The 26686-nt window shown below is 38.4% G+C and overlaps 5 protein-coding genes and 1 pseudogene across 7 annotated transcripts; all 6 read right to left on the reverse strand.

The window, feature by feature from the left end:
- Positions 1-689: 689 nt before the first annotated feature.
- LOC110753677 (small ribosomal subunit protein uS13c) lies at positions 690-1650 on the reverse strand. The gene is made up of 3 exons (XM_021954623.2): positions 1456-1650; positions 1154-1378; positions 690-1063 (listed from the first exon to the last, which is right to left on the reverse strand). Exons 1-3 carry the CDS (start codon positions 1567-1569, stop codon positions 899-901), a joined length of 504 nt encoding a protein of 167 aa, XP_021810315.1. The 5' UTR covers positions 1570-1650; the 3' UTR covers positions 690-898.
- A 687-nt stretch (positions 1651-2337) lies between these two features.
- Positions 2338-3755, reverse strand: LOC110753687 (small ribosomal subunit protein uS13m). Of its 2 annotated transcripts, none has more exons than XM_021954635.2 (3): positions 3595-3755; positions 2825-3052; positions 2338-2723 (listed from the first exon to the last, which is right to left on the reverse strand). In XM_021954635.2, the coding sequence occupies exons 1-3, from the start codon at positions 3661-3663 to the stop codon at positions 2553-2555; spliced, it is 468 nt and encodes a 155-aa protein (XP_021810327.1). In that variant the 5' UTR covers positions 3664-3755; the 3' UTR covers positions 2338-2552. The 2 variants fall into 2 exon arrangements, with proteins under 2 accessions (XP_021810327.1, XP_088103716.1); XM_088247590.1 differs by having other exon boundaries at positions 2825-3071; positions 3595-3749.
- Positions 3756-5376: 1621 nt separating this feature from the next.
- LOC110753372 (mogroside I-E synthase-like) lies at positions 5377-8369 on the reverse strand (annotated as a pseudogene). The gene is made up of 3 exons (XR_002526134.2): positions 8147-8369; positions 6976-7616; positions 5377-6163 (listed from the first exon to the last, which is right to left on the reverse strand). The product of XR_002526134.2 is annotated as a mogroside I-E synthase-like (transcript).
- A 3317-nt stretch (positions 8370-11686) lies between these two features.
- Positions 11687-14316, reverse strand: LOC110752817 (mogroside I-E synthase-like). The gene is made up of 2 exons (XM_021953550.2): positions 13553-14316; positions 11687-12504 (listed from the first exon to the last, which is right to left on the reverse strand). Exons 1-2 carry the CDS (start codon positions 14195-14197, stop codon positions 11785-11787), a joined length of 1365 nt encoding a protein of 454 aa, XP_021809242.1. The 5' UTR covers positions 14198-14316; the 3' UTR covers positions 11687-11784.
- Positions 14317-15897: 1581 nt separating this feature from the next.
- On the reverse strand, positions 15898-16556 carry LOC110753582 (putative calcium-binding protein CML29). The gene has a single exon (XM_021954515.2). It carries the CDS (start codon positions 16490-16492, stop codon positions 16019-16021), a length of 474 nt encoding a protein of 157 aa, XP_021810207.1. The 5' UTR covers positions 16493-16556; the 3' UTR covers positions 15898-16018.
- A 3513-nt stretch (positions 16557-20069) lies between these two features.
- Positions 20070-24887, reverse strand: LOC110753196 (nitrate reductase [NADH]-like). Its single transcript, XM_021954036.2, has 4 exons — positions 23753-24887; positions 23489-23629; positions 22700-22932; positions 20070-21704 (listed from the first exon to the last, which is right to left on the reverse strand). Exons 1-4 carry the CDS (start codon positions 24744-24746, stop codon positions 20250-20252), a joined length of 2823 nt encoding a protein of 940 aa, XP_021809728.2. The 5' UTR covers positions 24747-24887; the 3' UTR covers positions 20070-20249.
- Positions 24888-26686: the final 1799 nt, after the last annotated feature.

Below are 26686 nucleotides of genomic sequence, written 5' to 3' on the forward strand. Positions count from 1 at the left end.
CGTAGCTCAAGCATAGATTTTGGTATAATAGTTATAGTAATAAATTGGGCAATAAACTAGGTACTTGTAGGTCATATATTGAGAAGTCTTGACTAACACATCTTCCAAGCGGAAAGACCAAACAAACAATGAAAAGAATCATATGCAGAGCAAAATACTCATATGCAGAGGTTTCGAGTTGAATCTTTATCCAACTATAGTTAAAACTGACATGCATTATGAGAATGGATATCGAATGGCTGAGATATAATTGCTATCTAGCTGTGAGAAGAATTGAGATGTCAAAGAGTACAGAGAACTAAGAAAGAAGATTGTAACAGAGTCGTGATTGCCGAATGCATATCGAATGCAAGCAGTGATTTTGCAAATTTGTAGCAGCTATCTAACGGATGCTTTGCGAAATTCTGGGATGATAGAAACAAAGATGGAACATATTGAATGTAGTAGTAAGAAGACAAAGATGATCAAAACAAAGTGAGAAGGATTACAACATCAGATTATTTGAGGAAACCATCTCACTTGTATAAAGTGAAATTAGGCCTCTGAACTTTGAAAACAATTTCAACAAGCCATAACTTTTGATTCAATTTCATAGCACTCCAAAATAGTTAAGAATCTCAAAACCATGGTGTGACCGAGTTCTTAGACGATATTTACTACTCAACTTTTAACAATCCTTTGAACAAAAATGAGCTCAAATCAGTGCAGATAGATAGAACAAGGCATGATCCAAATGCCTAATATACACTGATCCCAAATGCATTACCAAAGATGAGAACCCAATTTCATCAACAAAAAGCACTGAGAACAATTGTACTAGACACTAATCAAAGACACAAATCCAGACAATGGAAATTGATCACCAATTACACAAAGAATTGAAAACCCACATGATTACTTAACGGGCCTTTTTCTTTCCAGCAACAGTGACCCTCTTACCTTTCAAAGTCCTAGTGTTGTTCTTGGTGCGCTGTCCCCTGCAAGGCAAGCCCTGGATATGGCGGATGCCTCTGTAGCACTGAATCTCCTTCAGTCTCCTGATATTCAACGCATTGAACCTCCTCTGCAACACCCAAAAAACCCAAAACCATAAGAACCCAATATTCCCAATATGAAAAGAAAGACTCTAAAGAAATCAAGTTCGAGTCTTTACCAAGTCTCCTTCAATCATGTACTTGGAGACTTCGTCTCTGATAATGGTGAGTTCTTCTTCGGACAAGTCTTTGGTGATTTTGTTCTCCATGTTGAGGTCGATTAGGATTGTGCGCGCTCTGGTACGCCCAATTCCATGAACGTACTGAAGAGAGAACTCGACCCTTTTGTTGTTTGGAATTTCGACTCCGCCAACACGCACGCATTTGATGCTGAGGCCACCAACCTGTGCAAAATCGATGAGACCCACGAATTTTTGAGCTCGACCCAGAAATTAAAATGTGGGTTTGAAGTGAAATTTACCTTATTGGGGTTTCTGAGTGGGAAGGAGAGACTATTGGAGAGGGGGTTAGGGTTTCTTCCATTGCAGATTACAGAGAGCGAGGGTGCCAGAGGCATTGCCAGTGTTTGCGCCATTTTTGTCAACACTGCGTGTGACCAGTGAGAGTGATGAGTTTGTGTGTGGATGAAGACGATGGGGTCGAGCTCTGGCTTATCCTTTCTGATGCATATAGCTATTTCCAATAAAAGCCCAACTTGGATGTTTATTTTGGGTCAAATCCCAACTTTCACTCAAAGCCCAAAATATCATTTGTAGCTCCAAAAACAACTCTCTCTTTTTTTTTCGTTCTTTTCACAATGCTCATTTTTAGAATTCAAAATACTGCATCTGTGATTTATTAATTTCAAGCTATGTATGTGGAAGATAAGGCAGACTCTTGTCACCTTGTCTTTGATTGTTCCATGTTCAACTGTCTTCAAAGCTTTGCTTCTAATAATTTTTAATCCAATACGAAACCAAGCAAGCCATTGGTTGCCTTAGTTTAAACATGTTTTGACGGGCATTTTGGGATTTGGGTTGTAGACTATTGGGTTTATGGGTTTGTTTGGTGATTAACTCATTGATCAAGAAATGTTGTGAAGTTTAATATGTTCCATTCTGTACTGTTTCAAGTGTACTGCAAATTTCATCTTAGTTAAAGTAATTATTTATTCGCAAGCAATCGAATTCCAATGAAATTTCATCCTTGAGGGCTTTTGGTGATGTATAGATATCATGCTTGATTTGGAAATATAGCAACCTCGCAGATAATTCCTGAAATCCTAGTATTCTGGGCTTGCAGAAAACAGCAGAACACACAGAACTTTAAGGCCCAATGCTAACCATCTTTGAAGCAGAGGAAATTTAAGCAGAAGCAAAAATTATAGTGGTTATTGAGAGATCTAATGTGACATCGAGAACCAAGATTGTAGAAAAGAAAGAGCAACAGGAGGCTTTCTGCTTGAACACAATTAGTAAAACCACCAACAATCATGACTTCAAAACCCCACAAATTGTAAAAGCAGACGAATTCTATATGCAAACCGAGTTCCTTTAAGAAAAAACCGTAGTATGGTGACTACTTCTTCAACTTCTTTGATGCTGCAACAGCAACCCGCTGACTGCCTTTCCTGGTCCTGGCATTGGTGCTGGTGCGCTGCCCTCGGCACGGCAAGTTATCAACATGTCTTATCCCTCTGTAGCATTGAATGTCTTTCATTCTCTTTATGTCTCTATCAACAAGACCCGCCTGAAAAAACCCGAAAAGAAAAAACAAAAACCAGATATGTAAGCATTACAAGCAGTACTTAAAGAGAGGGAGGAGGGTGGGAGAGGAAGACAGAGTTATACCAAATCCCTTCCAATGACGTACTTGCTGAGTACTTCATCCAAAGCAACAACTTCTCTTCTGGTCAAGTCCATGGCAAGTTTGTTGCTCATGTTGAGCTCAGACAGGATTTGGGCAGCCCTGCCTCTGCCAATGCCATGTATGTACTGAAGCGCAAACTTGAGGGGCTTATTGTCTGGTATCTCCATCCCTGCTCTTATATTGAGGCATCGGGCACCCATCCCATGAAACTGCACACAACACAGGAGGCTAAAAGATGATCATGATAAATACCAACATATAAAATCTGTAACCTTTCAAATTTCAAAGCTTAGGATACGGGGAATGATAAATTTTTCTTACTCTTTTTTTTTTCCTGCACAATTTTTGGATCATAGGATGTTTCATTGAAATGTACAATGTAAAGCAGAGAATTCAAAATCAAAACCATGCATTTGCATTTTCCATTTCATATAAGTCATTATGGTCAATCATTTCCACCAATGCCTACAAGCAAGCTACATTGGTTGCATATGCTATGTTTTATTTACACCAACAATTTTTCACAGCAACCAAACAAGGGACTAGCAATTGAAAAGCCAACGATTCATGCAAAACCCAGAAAAAGCCCTAAAGCACCAATCTTTCTGCAAGCACTGAATTTGAAAATTTTAGAACAAACTTACAGTCATAAACCCCAAATCCTTAAACCCTAAACCCAATGTGTTTGAAATCAATTACAAAAGCAATTAGCTTGATAAAAAATAAGGGGGCTTTGTGGTTATGAACTCACCGATACAGATTGAAGGAGTCGACGACTCGCATCGGAAGCGATTGCGACTGTACCACGTAAGCCAAACATTGGATCAGTGGATTGTTGGATATGCTTAAGAAAGTTGCAAAGTTCCAAAGGCAAAACTTCCAATCAAGCTAAGACTAGGGATTTTGATTTTCTGTCTGGCAAAATACTAAGCCGGCCTATTACTCATACGGGCTTGGCCCAGTTCCATATGGGTTGGAACTTGGAGGTCATATGAATCAAGAATTCTATAGTGAGGTTCTTATATATAGTCCTTAAGTGAGACTCTATTTCTTAACCGTTAAATTAAATTAGATAGTCGTTGAATAAAATTAGTTAGTCTAATTGAATGATTAAGAGATAGAACCTCGCGTAAATTAAAAGTCTTCTAAAAATTAAAAATAATAATAATCAAATCATGTTATGTCTCGTCGTCCAAGTCTAGTAAATTTCATTTGTTATCATGAAAGAGAATCGAACTCTTAACTTAGCCTAAAACTAATAACATATTTCTCCAACCACCCATCCTCACTACTTGGACAAAGCTTTAAGGGCTTAGATTTTCTTTTTCTTTTTTTGTGGTCAATTTCTTGATCGATTCAGCTAAGGAAGGGTAAATTCAATATGATAATTATTATTTATTTACCAGCAACTTTCACATACTACATTGACTGTAACACAATACATGATAGATTTTTTATATTTTACTTTTAAGTCATATACGCTACATAACATTATAGTTACTAGCTAGTGACCTCCGGGAGGTCCATGCACAGCCTGATTGTTGTTGTAATTTCTATTGCAATTTTAATAACATTATAGTTACTAGCTAGTGACCTCCATAGCCATTTGGAACCATGTGAATTGCCAAACCCACCACCCCCATATCCAAAACCACTTCCACTAGCCCAAGAGCTTCCACTCCCAGTTGAAGATGAGCTGCCCCACCCAAATCCAAACTCGCCGCCACCTTCGGGGCTCTGACCCCCATCCGATTCAAAACTGAAAGTGGCACCTCCAAGGTCTGAACCCACACCCCACTTCCAACATCCAGTAGAGGACGATCCACACCCGCAGTAGAAGGTCCACCCACTTGGCCCACATCCTTGAGTTGAGGGTGTTGGTTTGCCATGGGTGGGTGCTTTTGGGGTATGTCTTTTGAGCTAGAAGTAGGGAGGGTGAGAGTGAGAGAAGGGCATGTTATTGTGAGCACTAACATGAGTGCCACCACCCATTTGCTTCTCCTTATTGTGAATCGTGATCATTTTCTTTGTCAATGTGTTTGATGAAATGGAAAGTGACATTTCCTGCGGGGATAGGCTTATTAATTGCCTATATAAACGAACCCACACATTTGATATGGGCTTGATTGTTGAAAATTTTGGCAATCTTGACAAATTGCTCTGGCTCTCTTGCTGGCAACCCAGGAAGTCTTCCTTTTGCAATCAACTAATCAATACTAAGCATGTGATTGATGTGATGGAATGGAACTACGAGAGAAAGACGTGCATATTTATCACATCTCACAAATTTTAATAATAGTCATAACTAGGGCATATTTATCACATCTCACAAATTTTAATAATAGTCATAACTAGGGACGCACGCGTGCGCAATTTCTCTTCTCTTCTGACTATTGATGCATACAAATTTCACTTGGTAATGAGGCCAGTTGCTTAATCAATGTAGAGTCTTGCTTGCTTTAGAGTGATGTTGCTTACATGGATGTGGTCTAAATGTTGGCTAATATATCTACTTTGTGATAAATTGCCGATATGGAATCAAATAGTAGATTCTTATTTAAATGTGTAGTTCAAATCAATAGTTTCACAACATAAAAGTTTATTTACATAAGAGAGCTGCTACAAATTCCTCAATGTTCTTATCAGAGCTTCCACCTTCCGCCACAGCCTCCTTAGCCAATTCTCTCCATCTCATTGAATTCCTTTTAATCTCCTTCCCTCTCTCCTTCCATGACTTGTGCTATGCATCTTTCTATTTCTTCTTTAGTGACAATTCCCATTTGGTCAACCTTGACCCTCACTCCAACTTTCCATTCATCTTCCACAAACTTAGCATTTGTCAATTGGTCAGTCCACTGTGGAATTGCCACCATTGGCACCCCTGAGCTCAATGCCTCAAGTGTAGAGTTCCACCCACAATGTGTCATGAAGCAACCAACGGCCTTGTGAGCCAAAACTTGCAGTTGAGGGCACCAATTCACAACCAAACCCTTCTCTGATGTTTGCTCTTCGAAATTGCTAGGAAGCTTTTGAATTTCTGATTCTCTGACTACCCACAAGAAGTTGGTTTTGCTCCTTTTTAGGCCCAATGCAAGCTCCTCCATCTGCTCGTCTCCTAGGTTAGCCATGCTTCCAAACGATACATACACCACTGTGCCTGTATCGTTTGATTCTAACCACTTGATGCAAGTGTCAATGTTGGGTGTGAAAAGGTTGAAGCCATAGTCTCTGTCATCTTCTAACCTTTTGTCTAGGTACATTGATGGAAGGGTTGGCCCTATTGTCTTGATTGGCCATCTTGTTCTCATCCAGCTCACCACCTGACCAAATTATAAGGTGTCGTCTATTTAAGATTCAAATAAAATTATTTGTACCACATTTACATTGAGTAGGTCTCACTTTAATAACAGAAGTGGGCAATATGTGTCCTCAAATTCTGTGGTTATAGTTGCCAAAGGGACATTTTAACTCAAGCTAACATGTACTCTAGGCTTACAGCATTTAAAATAATTTTTTTTTAAAAAAAAAAAAAAATCTAACATGTATAATCAACACTAGAAGAATTGTTGTTTTCTGTCAGTTCAATCATAGCTAGGTAATATTAGTCCCTTCAAATATAGATCCTAGCCTCTCCCAATAATGCACAGAAACATTGTTTACAATATTTGAGCAAAGCGTAAAGCCATCCATTGTTCAAATGATGGGGGAAAAGAATATTCATACTTCAGTTCAAAAAGTACTCTCTAAATTTCAATTGGGAATTAACACAAGGCTCAAGCCTCATATGTTATGTCTTTTAATCCATGTAGTTCGCTAGAATTTCCAATTTCATTCTACAGTTAAAAGAAACGTAAAGATATACCCTTGTAGTTTACACTAAGTTGCAAACTACATGGACAAAAAATGTATTTTAGCCTATGAATCCAATTCAAGTTTTCTATTCTTATAATTTCCCAAACAACATCTTTAATCAGTCGTTTTGAAATTTTACCAAAACTTGTTCCTTCAAGACATGGCAAAGATATGTTGACAGACTGATATATGATCAAGAAATGTTTGTGGATACACACACACACACACACACACACACACACACACACACACACACACACACACATATATATATATGTACCTCTTGTTCCAAGCAATCAAAACTGTTCCAGAAGATCCAATCAGCATCAGTGATATTTGAAAACCTGCCAACCACCAACTTTAAAAAGGAGGGGTAGGAGCCTGGATCAGAGATGAAAGAGGGCAGGTCATGAGGCTCAAGTGGTGGCAACCCAGGTAGTAAAATTGGACCCTCTTTCAGAGGAACACTGAGCACCCCTTGGTGCACATTACAGTACACAGTTCCAACAGCACAAGAGTGAGTGAAAAATGAAGCCCCAGCAATGCCTAGCCCTTTGGCCATGTCCAGAGCCCATGTCATGGCTGAGTCATAGACAATGCAGCTAATTGGGTACCCAATGCTCTCTTGCTTTGAAATCAGCTCTGGTAATCTTTTTGACAAAATGTTTTGGAGCCACTGCATCTTGTTCTCTGCATTAACCTTGTCTGCTTCTTCAGATGCAGCATAAATTGACTCAATCTTGACCAAGCTCAATTGGGTTTCTATGGGCTCATGATGAGTGTCAGAGGAGACGGTGACAAGTGTCACCCTTAAACCTTTGGATGCTAAGCGTTTTGAGAATTGGAACATTGGGTTTATGTGGCCTTGGAGAGGAAGAGGAACCACAAGTATATGGAGCATTGGTATTGTTGTACTTTGTGCTGTGAGGATAAGAAGTGAATAATTGAAGGGAACTTCCAGGACTTGACTCAAAATTTATCTTTTATTTTTCTTTCTCAAACTTGTTTTAGGATAAGAAGTGAATAATTGAAGGGAACTTCCAGGACTTGACTCAAAATTTATCTTTTATTTTTCTTTCTCAAACTTGTTTTCCCTCAAAGTCAAGATCCAGACATGTTTCTCAATTTCTCTCATCATCAAATTGCAACAATTTCTACAACTAGTACCTAATTCAAGACTTATTTCTGAGCCAAACCAACACCCCCGCTATTTCTTATTTGGTCGAAAATTTCAGGTTTTAACAAAGAATTCCTAAACAAAAGCCCTAGACCATGAAAATAGAGAATGGAAAAAATCATCCTAAACCGAAACTTTTTTTCCAATTATGAAAATACCCAAATCCCTAAATGATGCAATAGAGGGGAAAGTTTTACACAGGAGCCCTAACTTGACATGACATGCGAGTAGGAGAGTGCAGAACAGCTTCAACCAAAGAGGCTTGAGAAGATACCTGTAATTGAGAGAGTACAGAGCAGCTTCTGTTCCGTTTTGAAGGAGGGCAATATGGGTAATCCGAAAATTTCATTGATTGATGCCATGTTTCAAGAAAACAGCAGCATCACCAAGCCCTTATGTGAATTTTCTTTCATTGGCTCTTTCTTCTTCTTTTCTCCATTTTCTTTGTACAGAGTAATCTGTCGGTACTTTTTATTTTTTTCTTTCTTTCAATTATTCCAGTTTAAATAGAGCTGAAAATTAAATTGGATAGCTTTTCTTATTCGGATCAGTCAAAGTTGTCATAATTGACAAGGCTTTTTATCACAAATGGTCCTTGATGTTTACGAAATTATAACGAATGGTCCTTGAGGTTTTTTTGTGACACTAATAGTCCTTAACGTTTGGACTTTTTATCACAAATGGTCCATGCCGTCAAAAATTCTGTTAAGTGTATGATGTGGAAGATAAGTGGAACCCACATATCCAATCACATCGTGACATGTGGATTAAATTAATAAATAAATATTTTTTTGATGAAAATCCATTAAAAAACCATTCAAATTTGGCCATACCTTATATCGATCTTTCAAACCCTGCTTCACTATGTGAAATGAATCCCCATTTGTTTCCTCCACAGGCTCTTCGTTATTGGACATCTTTTGTTAATCGGAAACAGAGTTACAGAGATAGATTGAGAGGTAAAAGAGCGAGAGGGAGAGAAGGAAGGTGGTGCTTGTGTTTCCACACAAAATATGTTATAAGCTTTAAAAGGAAGAATCTCTCTGTTTCCACATATAAAAGAGGTTCGCACTTTTTTTATGTGAAACTTCTGTACTTTTTTACCTTTTTTTTTTAATGGATGTAAAAGAGAGAGAGAGAGAGAGAGAGAGAGAGAGAGAGAGAGAGAGAGAGGCTAAATGGTTTTTTAATGGATTTTCATAAAAAATATATATTTATTTATTTATTTAATCCACATGTCACGATGTGATTGGACATGTGGGCTCCACTTATCTTCCACATCATACATTTAACAGAATTTTTGACGGCAGGGACCATTTGTGATAAAAAGTCCAAACGTTAAGGACTATTAGTGTCACAGAAAAATCTTAAGGACCATTCGTGATAATTTCGTAAACGTCAAGGACCATTTGTGATAAAAAGCCTAATTGACAATTGAGCGTTTCCTCCTATGAATGAGTGGTCCATTTTTCTCTATTTCTGGGTGATTTTGTAACACTGTTTTTGTTGAGCAAAATGACTTTCATATTTCTGTCCATGATTACATATGAATGAAATTATAGAATAAGTGGGATTTGATAGTCAAGACCTATCGCGGTAAACATGTCTTATGCCAATGAACAAAGGCAACCATAAAAAGTCCTTCTCACATTAGAGCAGTTCCATCGGTTGCCCAGAGCTGGCTAAGGGGAGCCCAAGAAGAAAATCTTGTTTCCAACGGAACTTTTTGGCTTGGGCTGGGTGTGGGCTCCACAAGCCTGGGCTGGCCCTCAGGCAAAACCAGCCATTGCGATAGCTTGAGTTTGCTGGCGTCAGCAATCAAAAAAAATTAAAAACATCTATTAAAAAATGTAAATAAATACTACAAAATTCAGAATTTTTTTTAAAATAAATACTTGGTTATATTTTTCCTTCCCACACCAAAACTCTATTCAAATTCCTCTCCTCATATCTCATGTGAATAGTGGTTGCCATGACAATGGGTGAAAACACCACAAGCCTTTTGCAATGGCTGCTACTATTCACATGAATAGTAATAGCCCTTGCCTCCCATTGCCCTTTGTCATGGCAAATGGGTGGAGTTGCTCTTAGGGTGATGTTGCTTACATGGACATGGTCCAAATGCTGGCCAGGGTCGTTAAGTGATAGGCCCTTTCTATACAATATAACCCATCTACTTTTCCACTTTTAAGTAAAACCTAATTTTTTAATCGAATGCCATGTAAGACTATAGTTGCCCATCTATTATAACTAAATTACAAACCATGCCACCAACCCCATATTTGCCAGACATTAAATATAATTTCAGCTTTTTTTTTTCCCTTGTGAAATGCTTCCCAAATTTCGTCTAGCATTCTTTTTCATGCTTGGTAAGTCTAGGAATGGGAAATGGTTGCTTGGCACATGAGAAAATAGGGGGAAAATGTAACCCTCCCTTTTTCGATTTCATTTTCCCTTCCCACAAGAAAGTTCGAGAAAACGGGCCAACATTAAATGCACATTTTTCATGACCATTTTGTCCCCATTAACAATTTAGAATTACAATATAGCATTAAATGCATTATTTTATTATTTGATTTCATATGGGTATAATTGGAAAATTAAACAAACTTTGTTTTACTTCCTACACAAACCAAACATAGGAAAGGAAATAAAGTGGTATTTCCCGTTACTGTCCAAATATTACCAAATATGAGAAATGAATCTTCCATTTTCCATCCCTTGGTAAATGACGTGGGAAACGATTTTCCATCAAATCTTTTCCGTGAACCAAACGGAACCTCAAAGTTCCAAACCGTATGTGTGCATTTCACTCCCACATTAATAACCTACCATCTCAATCCATACATTAATGCAATTATAGGGAATAATTATCAACATATACACCCAGGGTTCATGTATAAAATTTGGGTCATGCTAGGGAGACCATCTTTAGGGACCAACTTGTGTACCATCTCTTTAATAGAGGTGGTGCCCACCAATACGATGGATCCCACCCTCTATTAGAAAGATGGTACACAAATTGGTCTCTAAAGATGGTCTCCCTAGCATTTTCTGTAAAACTTCTACAATTTGCTACAATTCTCCACCATGTATTTAGTTATATACCCATTCTTAGCACTAGTGATATAGATAAACCCTACACCATTTAATTTCTATAAACAAACCCAAAAAATGACAGTTGGCTTTATTGAATTTAATTTTGATTATGAAATTACTTTGATGCTCTATTTAGTGTTCTCGATTTTTTTTTTTACGAGGTTTTGGGGTTGGGCTTGTTATAATAAATCGATGGCAATTTGTAATTTGTAGAAAGTTCAAAGCCTCTTTGTTATGTTGTAAATGGGCTTTGGGTGTGTTTCTAAAGTCCATTTCATGTAGGTTTTTTTTTATAAATAATTTGGGCCCCTATATTGGGTATAATAGTGAATATCTCATAAAAATAATTGACTTATCTCTTTTTTATATACTATATGTACTTACAAATTTTCCACTCAAATAAAAATAATTTACCTATGTAGGTAAATTCTTATTCATATTCGATAATAGGTAGATTCTTATTCATGAAAAATTAATAAATACAATAATAAGCAAATTATTATTCATAAAAAATAAGGTTATGGACTGCAGGTAAGAAAAAACTAGTTTGAAGGGGAAAAGCCAAATTTACTATTTATTTATTTTGTGATAAAATGATGATAGTGTTCGACTTAATGGTGACGTGATCAATAGTAAGATTCTTGATTGAATGTGTAGTTTAAATTGATAGTTTGACGAACATAAGCATTAATTACTTGCACAAAACTTAATCGTGAGGTAAAATAGTAGCTAGACTCTTATTTAAATGTGTAGTTAGTTTGACAAACATAAACATTAATTACTCATACAAATCTATTTCTAACAAATCTATTTCTATTTGCATAAGAGAGCTGCTACAAATTCCTCAATATTCTTATCAGAGCTTCCACCTTCATCTACAGCCTCCTTAGCCAATTCTCTCCATCTCATTGAATTCCTTTTAATCTCATTCCCCCTCTCTCCTTCCATGACTTGTGCTATGCATCTTTCAATTTCTTCTTTAGTGACAATTCCCTGATCAACCTTGACCCTCACTCCAACTTTCCATTCATCTTCCACAAACTTGGCATTTGTCAATTGGTCAGTCCACTGTGGCATTGCCACCATTGGCACCCCTAAGCTCAATGCCTCAAGTGTAGAGTTCCACCCACAATGTGTCATGAAACAACCAATGGCCCTGTGAGCCAAAACTTGCAATTGAGGGCACCAATTCACAACCAAACCCTTCTCTGATGTTTGCTCCTCAAAATTGCTTGGAAGCTTTTGAATTTCTGATTCTCTTACTACCCACAGGAAGCTGGTTTTGCTCCTTTTTAGGCCCAGTGCTAGCTCCTCCATCTGCTTTTCTCCTAGATTAGCAACGCTTCCAAATGATACATACACAACTGTACATGCTTTCTTCGAATCTAGCCACTTGATGCAAGTGTCATTGTTGGGTTTGAAAAGGTTGATGCCATAGTCCCTGTCATCTTCCAACCTTTTTTCTAGGTACATTGATGGAAGGGTTGGCCCTATTGTCCTGATTGGCCATTTTGTTCTCATCCAGCTCACCACCTAATGAAATTATAAGGTGTCACGTATATATAACATTCAAATAAAATTATTTGTACCACATTTATAGACTATTTTTCACTAAGTAGGTCTCACATTAATAAAAGAAGTGGGCAATATCTGTCCTCAAATTCTATATGGCAATAGTTGCCAAAGGGGCATTTTCACTCAAGCTAACATGTGCTGTAGGCTTACAACATTTAAAAAAAAAGGATCTAGCATGTATAATCAACACAAGAACAATGGTTGGTTATTTCGAACCAAAAAAAAAAAAAAAAGAATGGTTGGTTTCTGTCGGTTTCCATGAGGTGAGAGATGTCATGTGGGCAATTTGTGTCCTCAAATTTCTAGGGCTGTTGCGAAGGGGCATTAGTTGTCCCTCAAGCTAACATGTGGTGTAGAGCTATAGTATAAAGATCTAGATAGGTAATAGTAGTAGTCCCTTTCATAATAATGGATCCTACTCTCTAACCAATAATGCACAGAAAAAAAAAAATTATTTACAGTATTGAGCAAAGCGCCGAGGCATCCACTGTTCACATAGGGGAAACCAATGGTTCTTCTAGTTCAATTTAAAGAGTACTAAATGCAAAATGGGAATTGCAGCAAGCTTCAAGCTCCATATGTTATGTGAATTAGGCCAAAAGACAATTGTAATCCATGTAGGTAGTTTTGAATTTCCAATTTCGTCTCTATACTTCAAACGAAATGTGAAGTAACAATTCAAACTACATTATCAAAAATGTCTTTTGACCTAGATGAATTACGTAAAAATTAAAGTTCTCACTTCTCAAAATTTCCCAAACATCTTTAATTAGTCTTTTTGAAATGGTTCCTTTAAGAGAAGTTGGTTATGTTGAAGAATATAAGTCCCACATTGAAAACTTGACTAAATAAAATACAACATATAATGAATGGATCTACTACTAATATTACCGAGACTTTTATGATAAAATCTCACACTTTTTGGGCTTTATAGATGGTTAAGTTTGGGACAATTTGGTGTTGCCGTATATATGATGAAGAAATGTTTGTGAATATATATAAGTACCTCTGGTTCCAAGCAATCAAAAGTGTTGCAGAAGATCCAATCAGCATCAGTGATATTTGAAAAGCTGCCAACTACCATCTTAGACAAGGATGGGTAGGACCCTGGATGATTGATGAAAGAGGGCAGATCATGAGGCTCAAGCAGAGGCAACCCAGGTAGCAAAACTCGATCTTCTTCTAGAGGAACCCTAAGCAACTTTTGCTGCACATTATAGTACACAGTTCCAACAGCACAAGCCTGAGTGAAAAATGAAGCCCCAGCAATGCCTAGCCCTTTGGCTATGTCTAGAGCCCATGTCATGATTGCGTCATAGACTAGGCAGCAAATTGGGTAACCATTCCTCTCTTGCTTTGAAATCACATCTGGTAAGTTTTGTGACAAGATGGTTTGGAGCCACTGGATCGCGCTCTCTAAATCAGTCTCGTCTGCTCCTTCATATGTGGCATAAATTGGCTCAATATTTACCATACTCAACTGGGTTTCTATGGGCTCATGAGTCTTAGAGGAGATGGTGACTAGTGTCACCCTTAAACCTTTGGATGCTAAGCGTTTTGAGAATTGGAGCATTGGGTTTATGTGGCCTTGGGCAGGAATAGGAAGCACAAGTATATGGGTTCCATTTGCTCTTTGTTTTGCTTTCTCCATTTTCTTTGTACACAGAACTCGATCTAACTGTATTGTGCTGCTGCTGTTTAAATAGATCTACTGTAAATTAAATTGGATGGCTCTCTGATTCCATTATTCAACAATGAAAGAAACATTTCCTGAGTGGTCCATTTTTCTTTTCATAGGTGAAACTTTTTAGCCCATGTTTGTCAGGAGACATCACTAGCAGAAAACCCCAAAAAAAAACCATTGCCTTATAGTCACAAATAGTCCTTCAGTTTTACAAAAGGGTAATGAGGCTTATCACATTTTTCATACCACATCTCTAATAGAGGTGGAGCCCACCAATACAATGGGGCCCACCTCTATTAGAGAGGTGGTATACAATGTGGTAAGGCCTAGTATTTTCCTTTACAAAATTATCACGAATTGTCCTTTAGGTTTTTTTGTGTAACACTAATAGTCATTTGGTTATCCTCTACCCATCAAAATGATCCTTCCAATTGGTTTCCGTAAAAACTGACATTAAAAAAGTCACGTGCCTGTTTTTTGAAATGATAATGTTGTCATTCCACTCAACCCTCAGAACCCAACCCAACCTTGGACTAAACCCAACCCTCAGAACCCTTTCCCGCCATTTCATCCTCGGTCTCTCTCTATTTGGGGTTTCTAGCTGGGCAATTAGGGTTTTTTGGGTATTTGATTCATGAAGCTGACTGCAAAAGGAATATCTGGGTTCGTAGAAAGTGAGTAGAAGGAGAGTCCGAAAGAGTTGTTTAGAAAGTGAGTATACAGGTTAGTTTTTTAATCTTTGTTGAAGTGTAAACGACAGCTTGTCTACAAATGTGGTTGTTTTGTTTTGTGAAACATCAAATATGTGGTTGTATTTTGATTGTGTAATATCTTTTTACTTTTTTTAATTGTCAGTGAAATCTTTATGCTTTTCAGTTTAGCTTTATCTTTGGGGTGGACCATGTTTGTTTTATATGGTTTGAGAATTATTCCAATATGTCGCGTACGACTTACTTTGTTTAATAGTATTATTTATTACTTAATTGTTAGTTCTGTTTTTTACCTAAATTTTTTTTAGGTCTGTGATGTTGATATAAAAAAGACAATTAAGTTAAAAAGAAGGATTTTGGCATTAATTAATTTCAAAAAGGGTTGTGTGAGGGTTGGGTTGGGTTGTGAGGGTTGAGTGGAATGACGAGATTATCATTTTAAAAAGCAGGTACATGACTTTTTTAATTTCAATTTTGACGGAAACTAACTGGAATGACCATTTTGATGGGTAGAGGATAACTTGAAGTACTATTAGTGTCACAAAAAACTTTAAAGGATGATTCGTGGTAATTTTGTAAACCTAAAGAACCATTTGTGATTAAAAAAAAACCTTTTAAAAATATATGACAACCGGCTGAGAAAATTTATTATTATTAATTCTAACCTTGTTTTTGTTAACTATCAAAAATTTATATAGAATTTTATGCAGATGTCATCTACTTTGCTAAACAAATTATAAAGATGCTATGGAAATTTAAACTAAATCATGAGTATCTCTCCAAAGGGCATCCTCATTTTTTGCTAGAAAGTCATCTACTCACTTTTGAAGGTACAACTCTAAGCTCTCTATTTCAAGTAATCACAAATTTTTTTGTTCATGGATGCATTCTTATGCTTTCTTTCATTCTGTGCAACATATTGAAGGAAAGGTGCTTTAAAAAAAAAAAAAAAAAGCATTTGTAGTAGAAGAAATAGTAGAATTTATTTCAGAGGATTGGAGGTACTTCACTGGTATAAAAGTTCACATATATAGCTGCATAATTATATTGACCAAACACATCACTAGGATTAATCTCATCAGAGGGAATTGACTATAAGTTTGAAGTCTTCAAAGCTAACAGCCCCATCTCCATCTATATCAATTGAAGCAATAATCCCCTGACAGTCTTCAAGAGACAACTCATAACCCAAATCATCGCCCATAACTTCATAAAGCTCCTCAGCAGTCACAACCTCATCCCCATCAACATCCAAGGCTTCAAAAGCATTCTTGAGGACATTTTCAAGCCCCCCAAATTCCATGTTCTTTGTGTTCATGCCTAAGAACTCCTCTATGCTCAGAAACCCATCTCTGTTTGTGTCCCCTTGTTGCATCATTGCCCTCACATCTTGCTCACTTGCCTGGTACCCAAGTGACCCCAAAATCCCTCCAAGCTCTGCAACATTGATCTTCCCATCATTGTCTGCATCAAAGGCTTTGAATGCTTCCACCAGGCCTAGGACTTGGCTCAGTGTCTCAGTTTCTGCAGAGAGAGAGCTTATCTGAGCCATGGGAATTAGGTTTATGATCAAGTTGGTGTGTGTGAATCGTATTTAGATTGTTGAAATTTTTGTTGGCACATCCCCAACTATATATAAATGCAGCAAAAAGGGATTCCTATGATTTTTATTGGGGTTTTGATAAAAAGTTGGAAAGGAACGAAAGGTGATTCTTATGCTTGTGAATTATTTTAGTGTTATCACATTTTTTTTCCCGGATAAGATTATTCTGGCTGATTGTGACACGAAATATTTGCTGGTGTTAACTTGATTTCCATAATTCTGAGCTAATTATTCAAAAGTGTACCTTAGTAATTTTGGTTCTAGAAGAGTTAACAAATTATAGGGTGTGAGAATCTATGATTCACATTTGCATAAATTCCAGCCTCTGTAATGTGACTTGAGTGCTCATGGAATTGTCTTCCACAAGTTGCTCTGTTATTTGATTCTGCCAAGAAAGTGATGTCCACTTACCCCCATTGTCACAATAAAAGAAACTATATAAATGTTCTTTGCATAAGGTTGGGCAAACAAACCCATCAAACCGATTGACCCGTTCAACCCGACCCGATCGGTTTAGATTTATCCTTTTTACTTCCAAGCATTGGGCTGGGTATCATCAAAGTTTTGATACTACGTAGTTGGTTTGCAAGTGATGATGAAATCAAGGTTTCTTCCGTCGTTCTACTGTGATCCAGTAGGATATACAAAATTGAGAATTTCATATTTTAGACACAACACAAAAACTGTAAGCAATGGACCAACTAGTCTAATTGTACTTTTCTTTTTCAATATTGAAAGAAGTTCTACGATCAAAATCCTTCTCCCCCATTAAAAAAAAAAAATGTTCTTACAAATATACTCACTCATTATTCCTTATTAATATTGGAAGAGTCTCAAAATTCGAATAGTAATTCAAATCGAGAAGTAAACAAATACTTGACTTTGGCCTTCTCTAAAATGCTTTTTTTTTTTTGCTTTTTCTTTTCTTTTCTGCCTATCAAAAGAACATACCTGATCGGATTCATACAAAATATGCAAACCAACAATGTACTTTGATCCAAAAATTATGTCACAAAGAAACCAGATATAATATAAATAGGCAGCAACACAAACAACAATGCATGCATGCAGAGATCACTGCAAATCTAGAACAACATGGTTTATATGCTTTTCCATGTAGTCTTACTTACGTATGAAACGGTGACGTACACAAAACAATCGTCATAGATGGCTATCAAATCTCAATATGATTCTTTAACTCTTGAAGCTTATTATTGAAATTAGGACTTCTGCAAGTACATGCCAAACTTTCCAATACTCTCTTGAAACTTGGAACGAAAGGAACAGCAAACCAAGAAATTACAGGACGGCATGTCGTTTCACACATGAATTGAACAAAGACGGATATATGCACGTCATTCAGTGAGGTATATATTTTGAACACAAATATACTATAAATCAATCAATTGCCCAAATTATTGTACTACAACAACGTCATATTAGATGTAGCTAAAAATATATAAATCAATCAATCAATTGCGTTTTACACCATTCGTTTCTTCTAATTTAGTCTTCTCGATCATTATTTGAAGGCTTTTTATCACAAATGGTCCCTTAGGTTTGCAAAATTATCACCTTTCGTCCCTAACGTTTTTTTGTGACACCAATAGTCCCTAAGGTTACCCTCTACACATCAAAATGGTCCCTACCATTAGCTTCCATCAAATTTTCTGTTAAATGGCTGATGTGGCACGTGTGTGGAGCCCACACATCCAATAGTATACATCCACGTGGCTTTAAATAAAATAAATTATATTTTAAATATTTTAAAACTTAAAATCCAAAAAAAAAAATACACCCAAGAAAAGCTGTATCATCTACGTTCTCCCTCTACCAGCACCTTTGCCTCTCTCTCTCTCCCTCCTCTTCCTCCCTTCTCTTTCTCTCTCTCCCTCATCTTCCTTGATTTTTATAAGCTACCATAGCTTGATGTAGTTTCTGCATCAGGAAGTTTCTCCATGGCCAAATCTAAGCTTCAAAACACAAATTCTCTATGTGGGTCACTGTGAATATGAGCTCAGTGGTAGTAATTCCCAACTCCATAGTCCCTCACATGATAATCTGATGAAATAAACACTTGGGTCCTTTTTTGTTTGAACAAAACTTGCAAATCAATGAAACCCAAATCTTAAAAGTTCGAAAAAAAGAGAGGGTATGGGATGAGACCCAATAGTGAAGATGAAGCGATCCAATTATAAGATTTACAAAATAGCAAACCTGGTGGCTAGTACAGTTACAGAGTCATACCATAAATATTAAGTTGGGTTTTTGGATCAGGGAGATAGAGAAGGGAAAGCTCGAGAAGTCAAGGAAGATCAAGGAAGATTAGGGAGAGAGGGAGAGAGGGAGAGAGAAGGGAGGAAGAGGAGGGAGAGAGAGGCAAAGAGTGGGTCTTGCGAGGGTGTGAGGCGCTGGCAGAGGTACTAGTCTTCTTCTCTTTTTTTCTTTTTTGTAAGTTTTAAAATATTTAAAATATAATATATTTTATTTAAAGCCACATGGATATATAATATTAGATGTGTGGGCTCTACACACGTGCCACATCAGCCATTTAACAGAAAATTTGATGGAAGCTAACGACATGGACTATTTTGATGTGTGGAGGATAACCTTAGGGACTATTGGTGTCACAAAAAAACGTTAGGGACGAAATGTGATAATTTTGCAAACCTAAGGGACCATTTGTGATAAAAAGCCTTATTTGAATTTGTTAAGAGTATCCCACATCGAATGATATGAAAGTTTTGTCTCAGTCGTTAAAAGATCCCGAACTTGTTCAATCATTACCAATTAATTTTGAATTAGTTTTGGGTTTGATTTTCTGGTCTAATAGATGTAGCTAAAAATATATAAATTATCTTATTAAAGAAAGACTGCTCTTAGACTTTTTTAGTTAAAACTTATCTTTCTATCCTTGTAATCTTGTTCTTGCAAGTACATGACAAATCTATTTTCATATTTACAAGTGGTTTGTATATACACGTTTATATCATCAGTATGATCGAGCTATCGATTGCCATCCAATGTCTTTGGAGCCGTTTCAAAGTTTTACTAATATTATATTTACCTAGTGTAGTGGGAAAACCCCACCAACAAAAACGATATCATCACAAGTTGATTAAGAATGACATGTGTTTTTTTCTATTTTATTATTACTTGAGAGAGACAAAAACGGCTCAAGCCAGATTGCCCACAAGCCTAATCTCACAGCTGGTTACACTAAAATGACTCATTTTCTAGGAATTAGGAATTGTTTAGCGTTTGGAGAGCAAGGTTCATGCATGGATCAATGAAGAAACAAACTCCATCACTCAACCTCGTCAGGTGGGAAACAAGACAACTAGATACATATATATATATTATATAATATATATATGCAAGAAGATTCTCTTAGCTGTTTTTTCCAACATAAACAAATGGCATGCAAAATACTTGGAGCAGGAGGGGTCACGTAAACATGTTGGGTGGATGTGGAAACTAGGTTAGCTGACCTTTCAGCTTACCAAAGAAGAAGAGGTACAAAGGGTACCCAAGAAGTCAGTGTCGCATTGACATATTTCTCAACACGAGAAATTCATTTGACTTTTTTTCCAAGTGGGAAAAGTGGAAGGAAAATAATACAAAAATTTGAACAGATACACATAATTGAGGAAGGACACTGATATAAATATGTACACATATAAAGTTCAACCACTACAAATACACTTCAAAACACCAGCAACGAATCTGTGGTATCATAGTTCATCTTCAACAAATTGGGCTGCACAGCAAACTTGATCATCGGTGGGGGCCCACATGCCAATGCAAGAGAACCGTCCGATCCATCTGGAAGATGCTCCCTCATTATAGTATCGGTGATGAAGCCCACACTGTATTCCCACCCTTCCCTGCCATTCTCCACCACATACCAAACCTTGAACCTCTCATACTTCTTAGCCCAAGCATCAAGCTCTTCCCTCAGCAAAATGTCCTCTTCTGTGCGGTTCGCATACACCACATACATTTCAGTCTCGTCTTCTGGGTCCTTCAATATGGCTTGAGCCACTTGGTAAATGGGCGTGATCCCGGTCCCACCTGCCAGCATGGCAAGCTTCTTTGCAAACTTGGGCTTGCCGTTGACCAAAAAGTGACCACTGCCAGTGTACTCTATGTGCCCTAATGGACCCTTTATGTCTATTGCTGCACCTATTGGCAGAGAGTCCAAGTGCTGTGACATGAGCCCCCCATTGGGGAATTTAGGGTGCACATTTTTGAAGTAAATCTTGACCACCAAATCAAAGTAGCCAACTTCATCAATTGAGCTACTTGGTGTGTAAGCCCGCATGCAAAGCTTGCCCTCAATTGTGGCGCACACAAAAATGTGCTTGCCTACCGGCAATCCCAAAACTTGGTCTTCTGAAGGCAACGCAAACCTGAAGAGCCTCGCGTCATGAGAAATGGATGTCTTGGCCACGAGCTTGCATGGGATCTTCGCGCGTGGAGTAAGCGCGACGCTTCTAACCAGCGTGATTTCTTTGATTGGGGTTAATGGGGTGATTTCTTTGATCGGGGCTAATGGTTCTTTGATCCCGGCTAATGGGGTGATTTCTTTGATCGGTGCTAATGGGATGATTTCTTTGATCGGGGCTAATGGGGTTACGAGAAATGAAATAGAATCTTCTGATGATGTTCTATGTGGCCCATGCACAGATATGTTAGGGGAATTGGATGTGGAGTCGGAAGCGTAATTTGTGGTTAACTCGCCTACTATATAGTCCTCAAGCATTTTCTTGGCCTTGTCCGAGTGGATGGCATCAAACTCTTCGGTACAATCTGTGCCGGCGTTGATGAGGATGCTGTCAGCGCCACCAGGATGGTCATTGAGGAAGCGAGTGCAGTCATAGATGTGGCCGTGAATGATGATCCAGGCGGACTGAGGAGAGTTATGCTTCTCTACTTCGGACAGTGAGTAGGTTTTGGATGAAGTGGTGTTCATGAAAGGTGTGGACACACTCTTCTTGAGGGTTGTGTTGGATTCAGAATCCAAGTGTTTTTCTTTGGCCATCCAACCGCCCGATTGGTTTCCGGGTTGAGTTGGGTGCTCGAACACGATCCCTATCTCTCCTTTGTGTCGCTTACACACATTGCTTCTTACTCGAAACCAACAATTGTTCATCATTCCCTGAAAAAATAAAAGAAAAAAAAAATCATAAGCACATATCAATTAGTTAAAACTCAAAACATAACCAAGATGGTTGGTGTGAGTGGTTCGGCACTCTCATTCCTTAAGAGAGGTCAGGAGTTCAATCCTTGCTCTCGTACGGAGTCACCACTTTGGCCAACACTTTACCCCTTACGGGCCGACCCGGTGTGAGTGGAGATTAGTCTGGATTGTGGTTAAGGCTTAAAAGTGCCACCCATAATTGGGGCCCATCCAGGACCACCTCATGGTTCAGACCAAAAAAAAAAAAACTCAAAACATGCCCTAAAACTATTTGTACTATAGTTATCTAAAACTATTTTTACATCTCTATAAAGAAAGGCGATTAATAAATATGATACGTGTAACATTAGCAGTCATAAACTGATTTTAAAGAATTCATATAATCTTAATCAAATTGGCCAATAGCGGTGGAGCAGTTCCAGCTCCCATATTTTATTGTGGTCATCAATCGCAGTCATGAGAACCACCAGGTAAGTGGAATATTCAACTCCTAAACTATTTGTGCACCTCTCAATGCGGCGGTGATGCAAACAAAGACCAAATATAATAACAAAAAAAAACCAGACAACCCACACAACTCTAGAGAGAATTGCGTGCACGGTCCAAAATATTCTTATACAAACAACAGAAGGGATCAAAGGTTGTGGGCTTCCAAGGCTCAAGGGAATAACATTTTCAATGGCCCACATGGCATCACATTACTGGCTTAAATTCCAAATCATGGTCTCAATTTGGTATTAGACAGATAGTGACAGTTTGATTTGACCACACCAAATAGCCATGCCAAACTTGGCCTACCAAATTTATTATTAAGTTGAAAAGTGTGGATTAAGCTAGTTGATTAAGTGAGTTCACACTCGAGTTCGATTCTCCTCTATGTACATTAATTTAGAATATCGCTTTGTCAAAATGTTAACTGTATAAATTGAAGAAAAAGAAAAAAGATCTTTTACCATGACATTCCAAATGAGTTTCTCAGGCTGGGTGTTTTGGGTCTCGTCCCAAGCCCTCACTGCAATCTCTTTGGCTACAAGCAGGCTGAGGACCTCCACCTCCAGTGACCAAAAGCACCAGCACCAGTACCTTCCATACTTGTTTGGTTTTTCCTGGTGGTCTAGTGTGCACACCTGCCACGTGTCCCCTCCGTCCATTGTCACCTCTACTCGTGTCACTTTCTTCCCGCCCCCTGTAAAACACACAAGACAGCTTAGTTACGAAAAGTGGAAAATTTCTCTCTTTTCTTCCTTTTTTATTTTTTTAAAAAATAAAAAGTTATGACGTTTCAATAATTCTAATATACAAGTAATTCCAAAACACTTGATAAATATCTGCTTTAACAAAACCAACGTATACAAATTTTTATGATAAAATATTTGCCTCCTTTTTTGTACTGCTAATAACAATTTAATATGTGTGTAGAAATTTTTATTTTTGAGTTTTTTATGAATTATTTTTGCATATGAATCAAACTGTAATTTACAGAAAATAAGAAAGAAGCCGTGTCTATTTTTATACGTTAATGAGGTTTTCGATGCACCCAACCCAACTATATTTATCAATCATCTAACGTGTTTCATTCATCTCCATGTAAAAGATTCTCTACTTTTGTGACACCCACCAAAAAAAAAAACAACAAAAAAACCCCTAAATGAATAAATAAACAAACATAAATGCCTGCAGCTCCAATAATATAAACACAAATTATGTACCCGAAAAATAAAAGAAAAGCAAACCCTTCTCACCTGAGTATGCGTAGCCTTTCATGGTATACGGCCTCTGACTGGTCCACGAGTTTATCGGCAAAATCTCCTCATGAGACGGCGTCGTTATGACCGAGTTTATATTCAGCTCGTTAATTATATACTCCGGCTTGTACCACCACGCTGCACACAAACCCACAGTAACTAACATGAGCTCCAGTGAAAAAGTTAACAAAAACACACACACACATCGAAACGCTTAAATTGAGTTAAAGCGCTGATAACGTGTTCGATAAAAACCGTTACCTTCAGCGTTAGCAAGCTCCGCATTGACATGCGACGGCAGCACCCTGTTGTCCTTATAATGATAATAATTATCCGATTCCCGCGTCGTTACGACGATGCGTTTCAGCCATTTCACCATCCGGCCGCCGATGAATCCGGGTATGATGATCCGAACCGGAAACCCGTGATCCGGCATCAGCAGATCGCCGTTCTGCATGTACGCCAGAATTATATCCCTCGACGGGTCCATCGCCACCTCTTTCTTCACGCTCGTGCCGTACTTGCTGCCACCGCCACCTGGCAGGTCCTCGGCTCCCTCGAAGCACACGTTGAGGGCCCCGTTCTTGCGCCCGTAGATCCCGCACCGCTTGAGCACGTCGCAAAGCGGCACACCGCGCCACACCGAGTTGGAGATACCGGCGGGGCCCCAGTTGAAGCCGATGGTCTGCTTCACCATGTTCTGCTCCTTCCGGCGGTTTCCCGCGCAGACCAGGGTCACGGGAAACTCACGTGACTTGAACTCGCGGACGAGCTGCTCCATGGTGAACCGGGCGGGGCGGCGGACCAGGCCGGTGACCTCCACGGTCCAGTCCTGCCACGTGCCCTTGGGGACCGCGCCGTGGTTGCGGACGTAGTGGAGCGGCACCGGTGTGATGAAGCCGTGGTGCATGAGTTGGGCCAACGGGGCTTCGCAGTTGAAGGGGTGTTTTCCGGTGAGGCGGACCATGGATGGGTTTCGGGGCACCCAGCTGTCCGACGTGGCCTCATCTCTGGGGTCCAAGATCGACGGCTCTAGTTCGCTGTTGCCCTTGCGGATTAAATCCAAGTACTCAGCGCCGGGGTTGTCATTTTGGTCGTCGTCGTCGGAAGAAGAAAAGTAAGAAGCGTCATCGTGTTCGACGAAGTTTGCCGTAGTTTTCGGGCGAGTGAGATCCGAGAAGTTGAAGGAGCGGACGACGCCGTTTATGGGGGCGTCGAGACGGGTGAACTGGCGGTTCTGGACGGAGGCCGTCATGACGAACAGTCGTGTGCGTCGTGCACTCTTTTTTGGTGTCGTGCAGTGTGAGAGTGAGAGAGAGAAAAGGGCCGATCAAACTCTTTTTCTCTTTTGGGTTCTGTGCTTTTTCTTTTTCTGTGGGATTTTATTTTCCGAGGAAAAAGAGTGAGAGAGAAGGGAGTTTATATAAGCGTTCGATGGAGGAGGGACAGTGGACACGTATGACGCTAGGACAGGTGGGGCCCTGAACGAGAGGAGCCAGTTGGACTGGGTTGAGGAGGGGGAAGGAGGTGTCGGCGCGAGTTGGCTGCTGCTGTGGCTGAGGTTAATGGCTGGAGCCAGCCATGTCGAGAGCCACATGTATATAATCTGGTCTCATGCCGCCAATCAAAAATAATTTATTATTCTCTAAAATATCATGCAGTAATTGCATTTATAAAAAATAAAAATAAAAATTGAAGAGGTTTAACGGCACCAAATTCAATCTTATTAGGTGGACGTATGCACTCATTACTCATAGATTTGTAGGGAAATGTTTATTTATTTATTATTTGATGAATTTAAATTACATGAAAATAATTTAAATTCATTGCAACACTGCCTAGATGCTTCCTTCCCCAGTCGACACAATTCCATTCATTAATGGAATGAAGTCTTATTTTTTTTGGGATTGATAGGAAACTTGGTTCTTCTTGTGTGGTTTTGATGTTTGTATCATGCTTATTTAATTCATCACCCTTAAATTTAAAACGACATCGTTTGGTAAAATATAAGAACCAAAATTATACAAGTAGAGGGAAGATTGGAAGCTGTTTATATATTTGTGGTTGTTGTAAGAGGGTGGACAGTCTTGTGGTAGTCGTTTTTGAAGGAAATGTGTCGAAAAAACCTCCATGGTTTGAATTTTTTTTATTGTTATTATTCGTATTAAAACTTCATAAATCTCACAAATAAATTAGCTAGTGAAAAACCCATCTAGGTTTATTTTTCTGCAAAGTGTTTGCTTTTGGTTTTCCATGCGTAATTTTATTTTGTTTTGTTTTCGAGCTATGTCTTGTAATGTAATGCCCTTTTTTTATTTAAATTTTTTTATTATTTTAAAAACAGCATGTTTGAGAAAGCTTGTGAATGATACAATGAGTTTGGAGCTCAAATTAAGAGCATTTATCTTTGCATCCAATATTATAGGTTCGATACCTCCTACTCCTTGTATCAAAAAAGAAATAAAAGTTGTGGATGATCACATGTTGGTCTAGTAAGTCGTACCCGTACGTCCTTGAAGAGAGGAAGCTTATCAAGGAAGCTCATAGACCGGAAGGGGGCAGTAGGTAGCAGGGAGGAAGAGAGGAAGGGGACCATGGTATGTAATGTGTGGTCAACATCTATTCATTTTAGTAAGTATATATCTTTAGCATGTAATAATTAACTTATCGTTGAAGATAGAATATAATTATTTCACTTAAAACCAATGTCAAAAACCTATGAATGCAATAATATGGAGGCCTAAAGGGGTGGTGGTGGGGGGCTTCCTCTTTTACTATGTCCTCAGTTGCCCTAGGGTACAAAACTGTTCGTCCCTTTGGAGGCCTAAAGGGCCTATGGGCACTATATGACACGGAGTGAGAGGTAACCATGAGCTCCCATCATACGAAAACGTTCAAGTGAAGTCATCATTTCTGTCACATTTCAGTGTGGAGTGGTAGAACAATCCAGTTAAAAGATAACACATGACCATACATAAATTTTTCTCTATTCATACAATATAATCGATTCTATCAATTTCGTTTTAAGTAGTGTTACATAGATAAAAGAAATAGAGGATGGGAGGATGTGGTTTAAGAAGATGAAAGTGACTATATATACATACTATGCTCGAGCATGATATAAGATGAAAACTTCAATGCATTTTACTCATCAACCATGCTCGAGCAAGGAAACAACAATCGTATTGTCTTCAT

The sequence above is a fragment of the Prunus avium genome, chromosome 1 (genome assembly GCF_965620075.1).
Source record: "Prunus avium chromosome 1, drPruAviu1.hap1.1, whole genome shotgun sequence".
NCBI lineage: Eukaryota > Viridiplantae > Streptophyta > Magnoliopsida > Rosales > Rosaceae > Prunus > Prunus avium.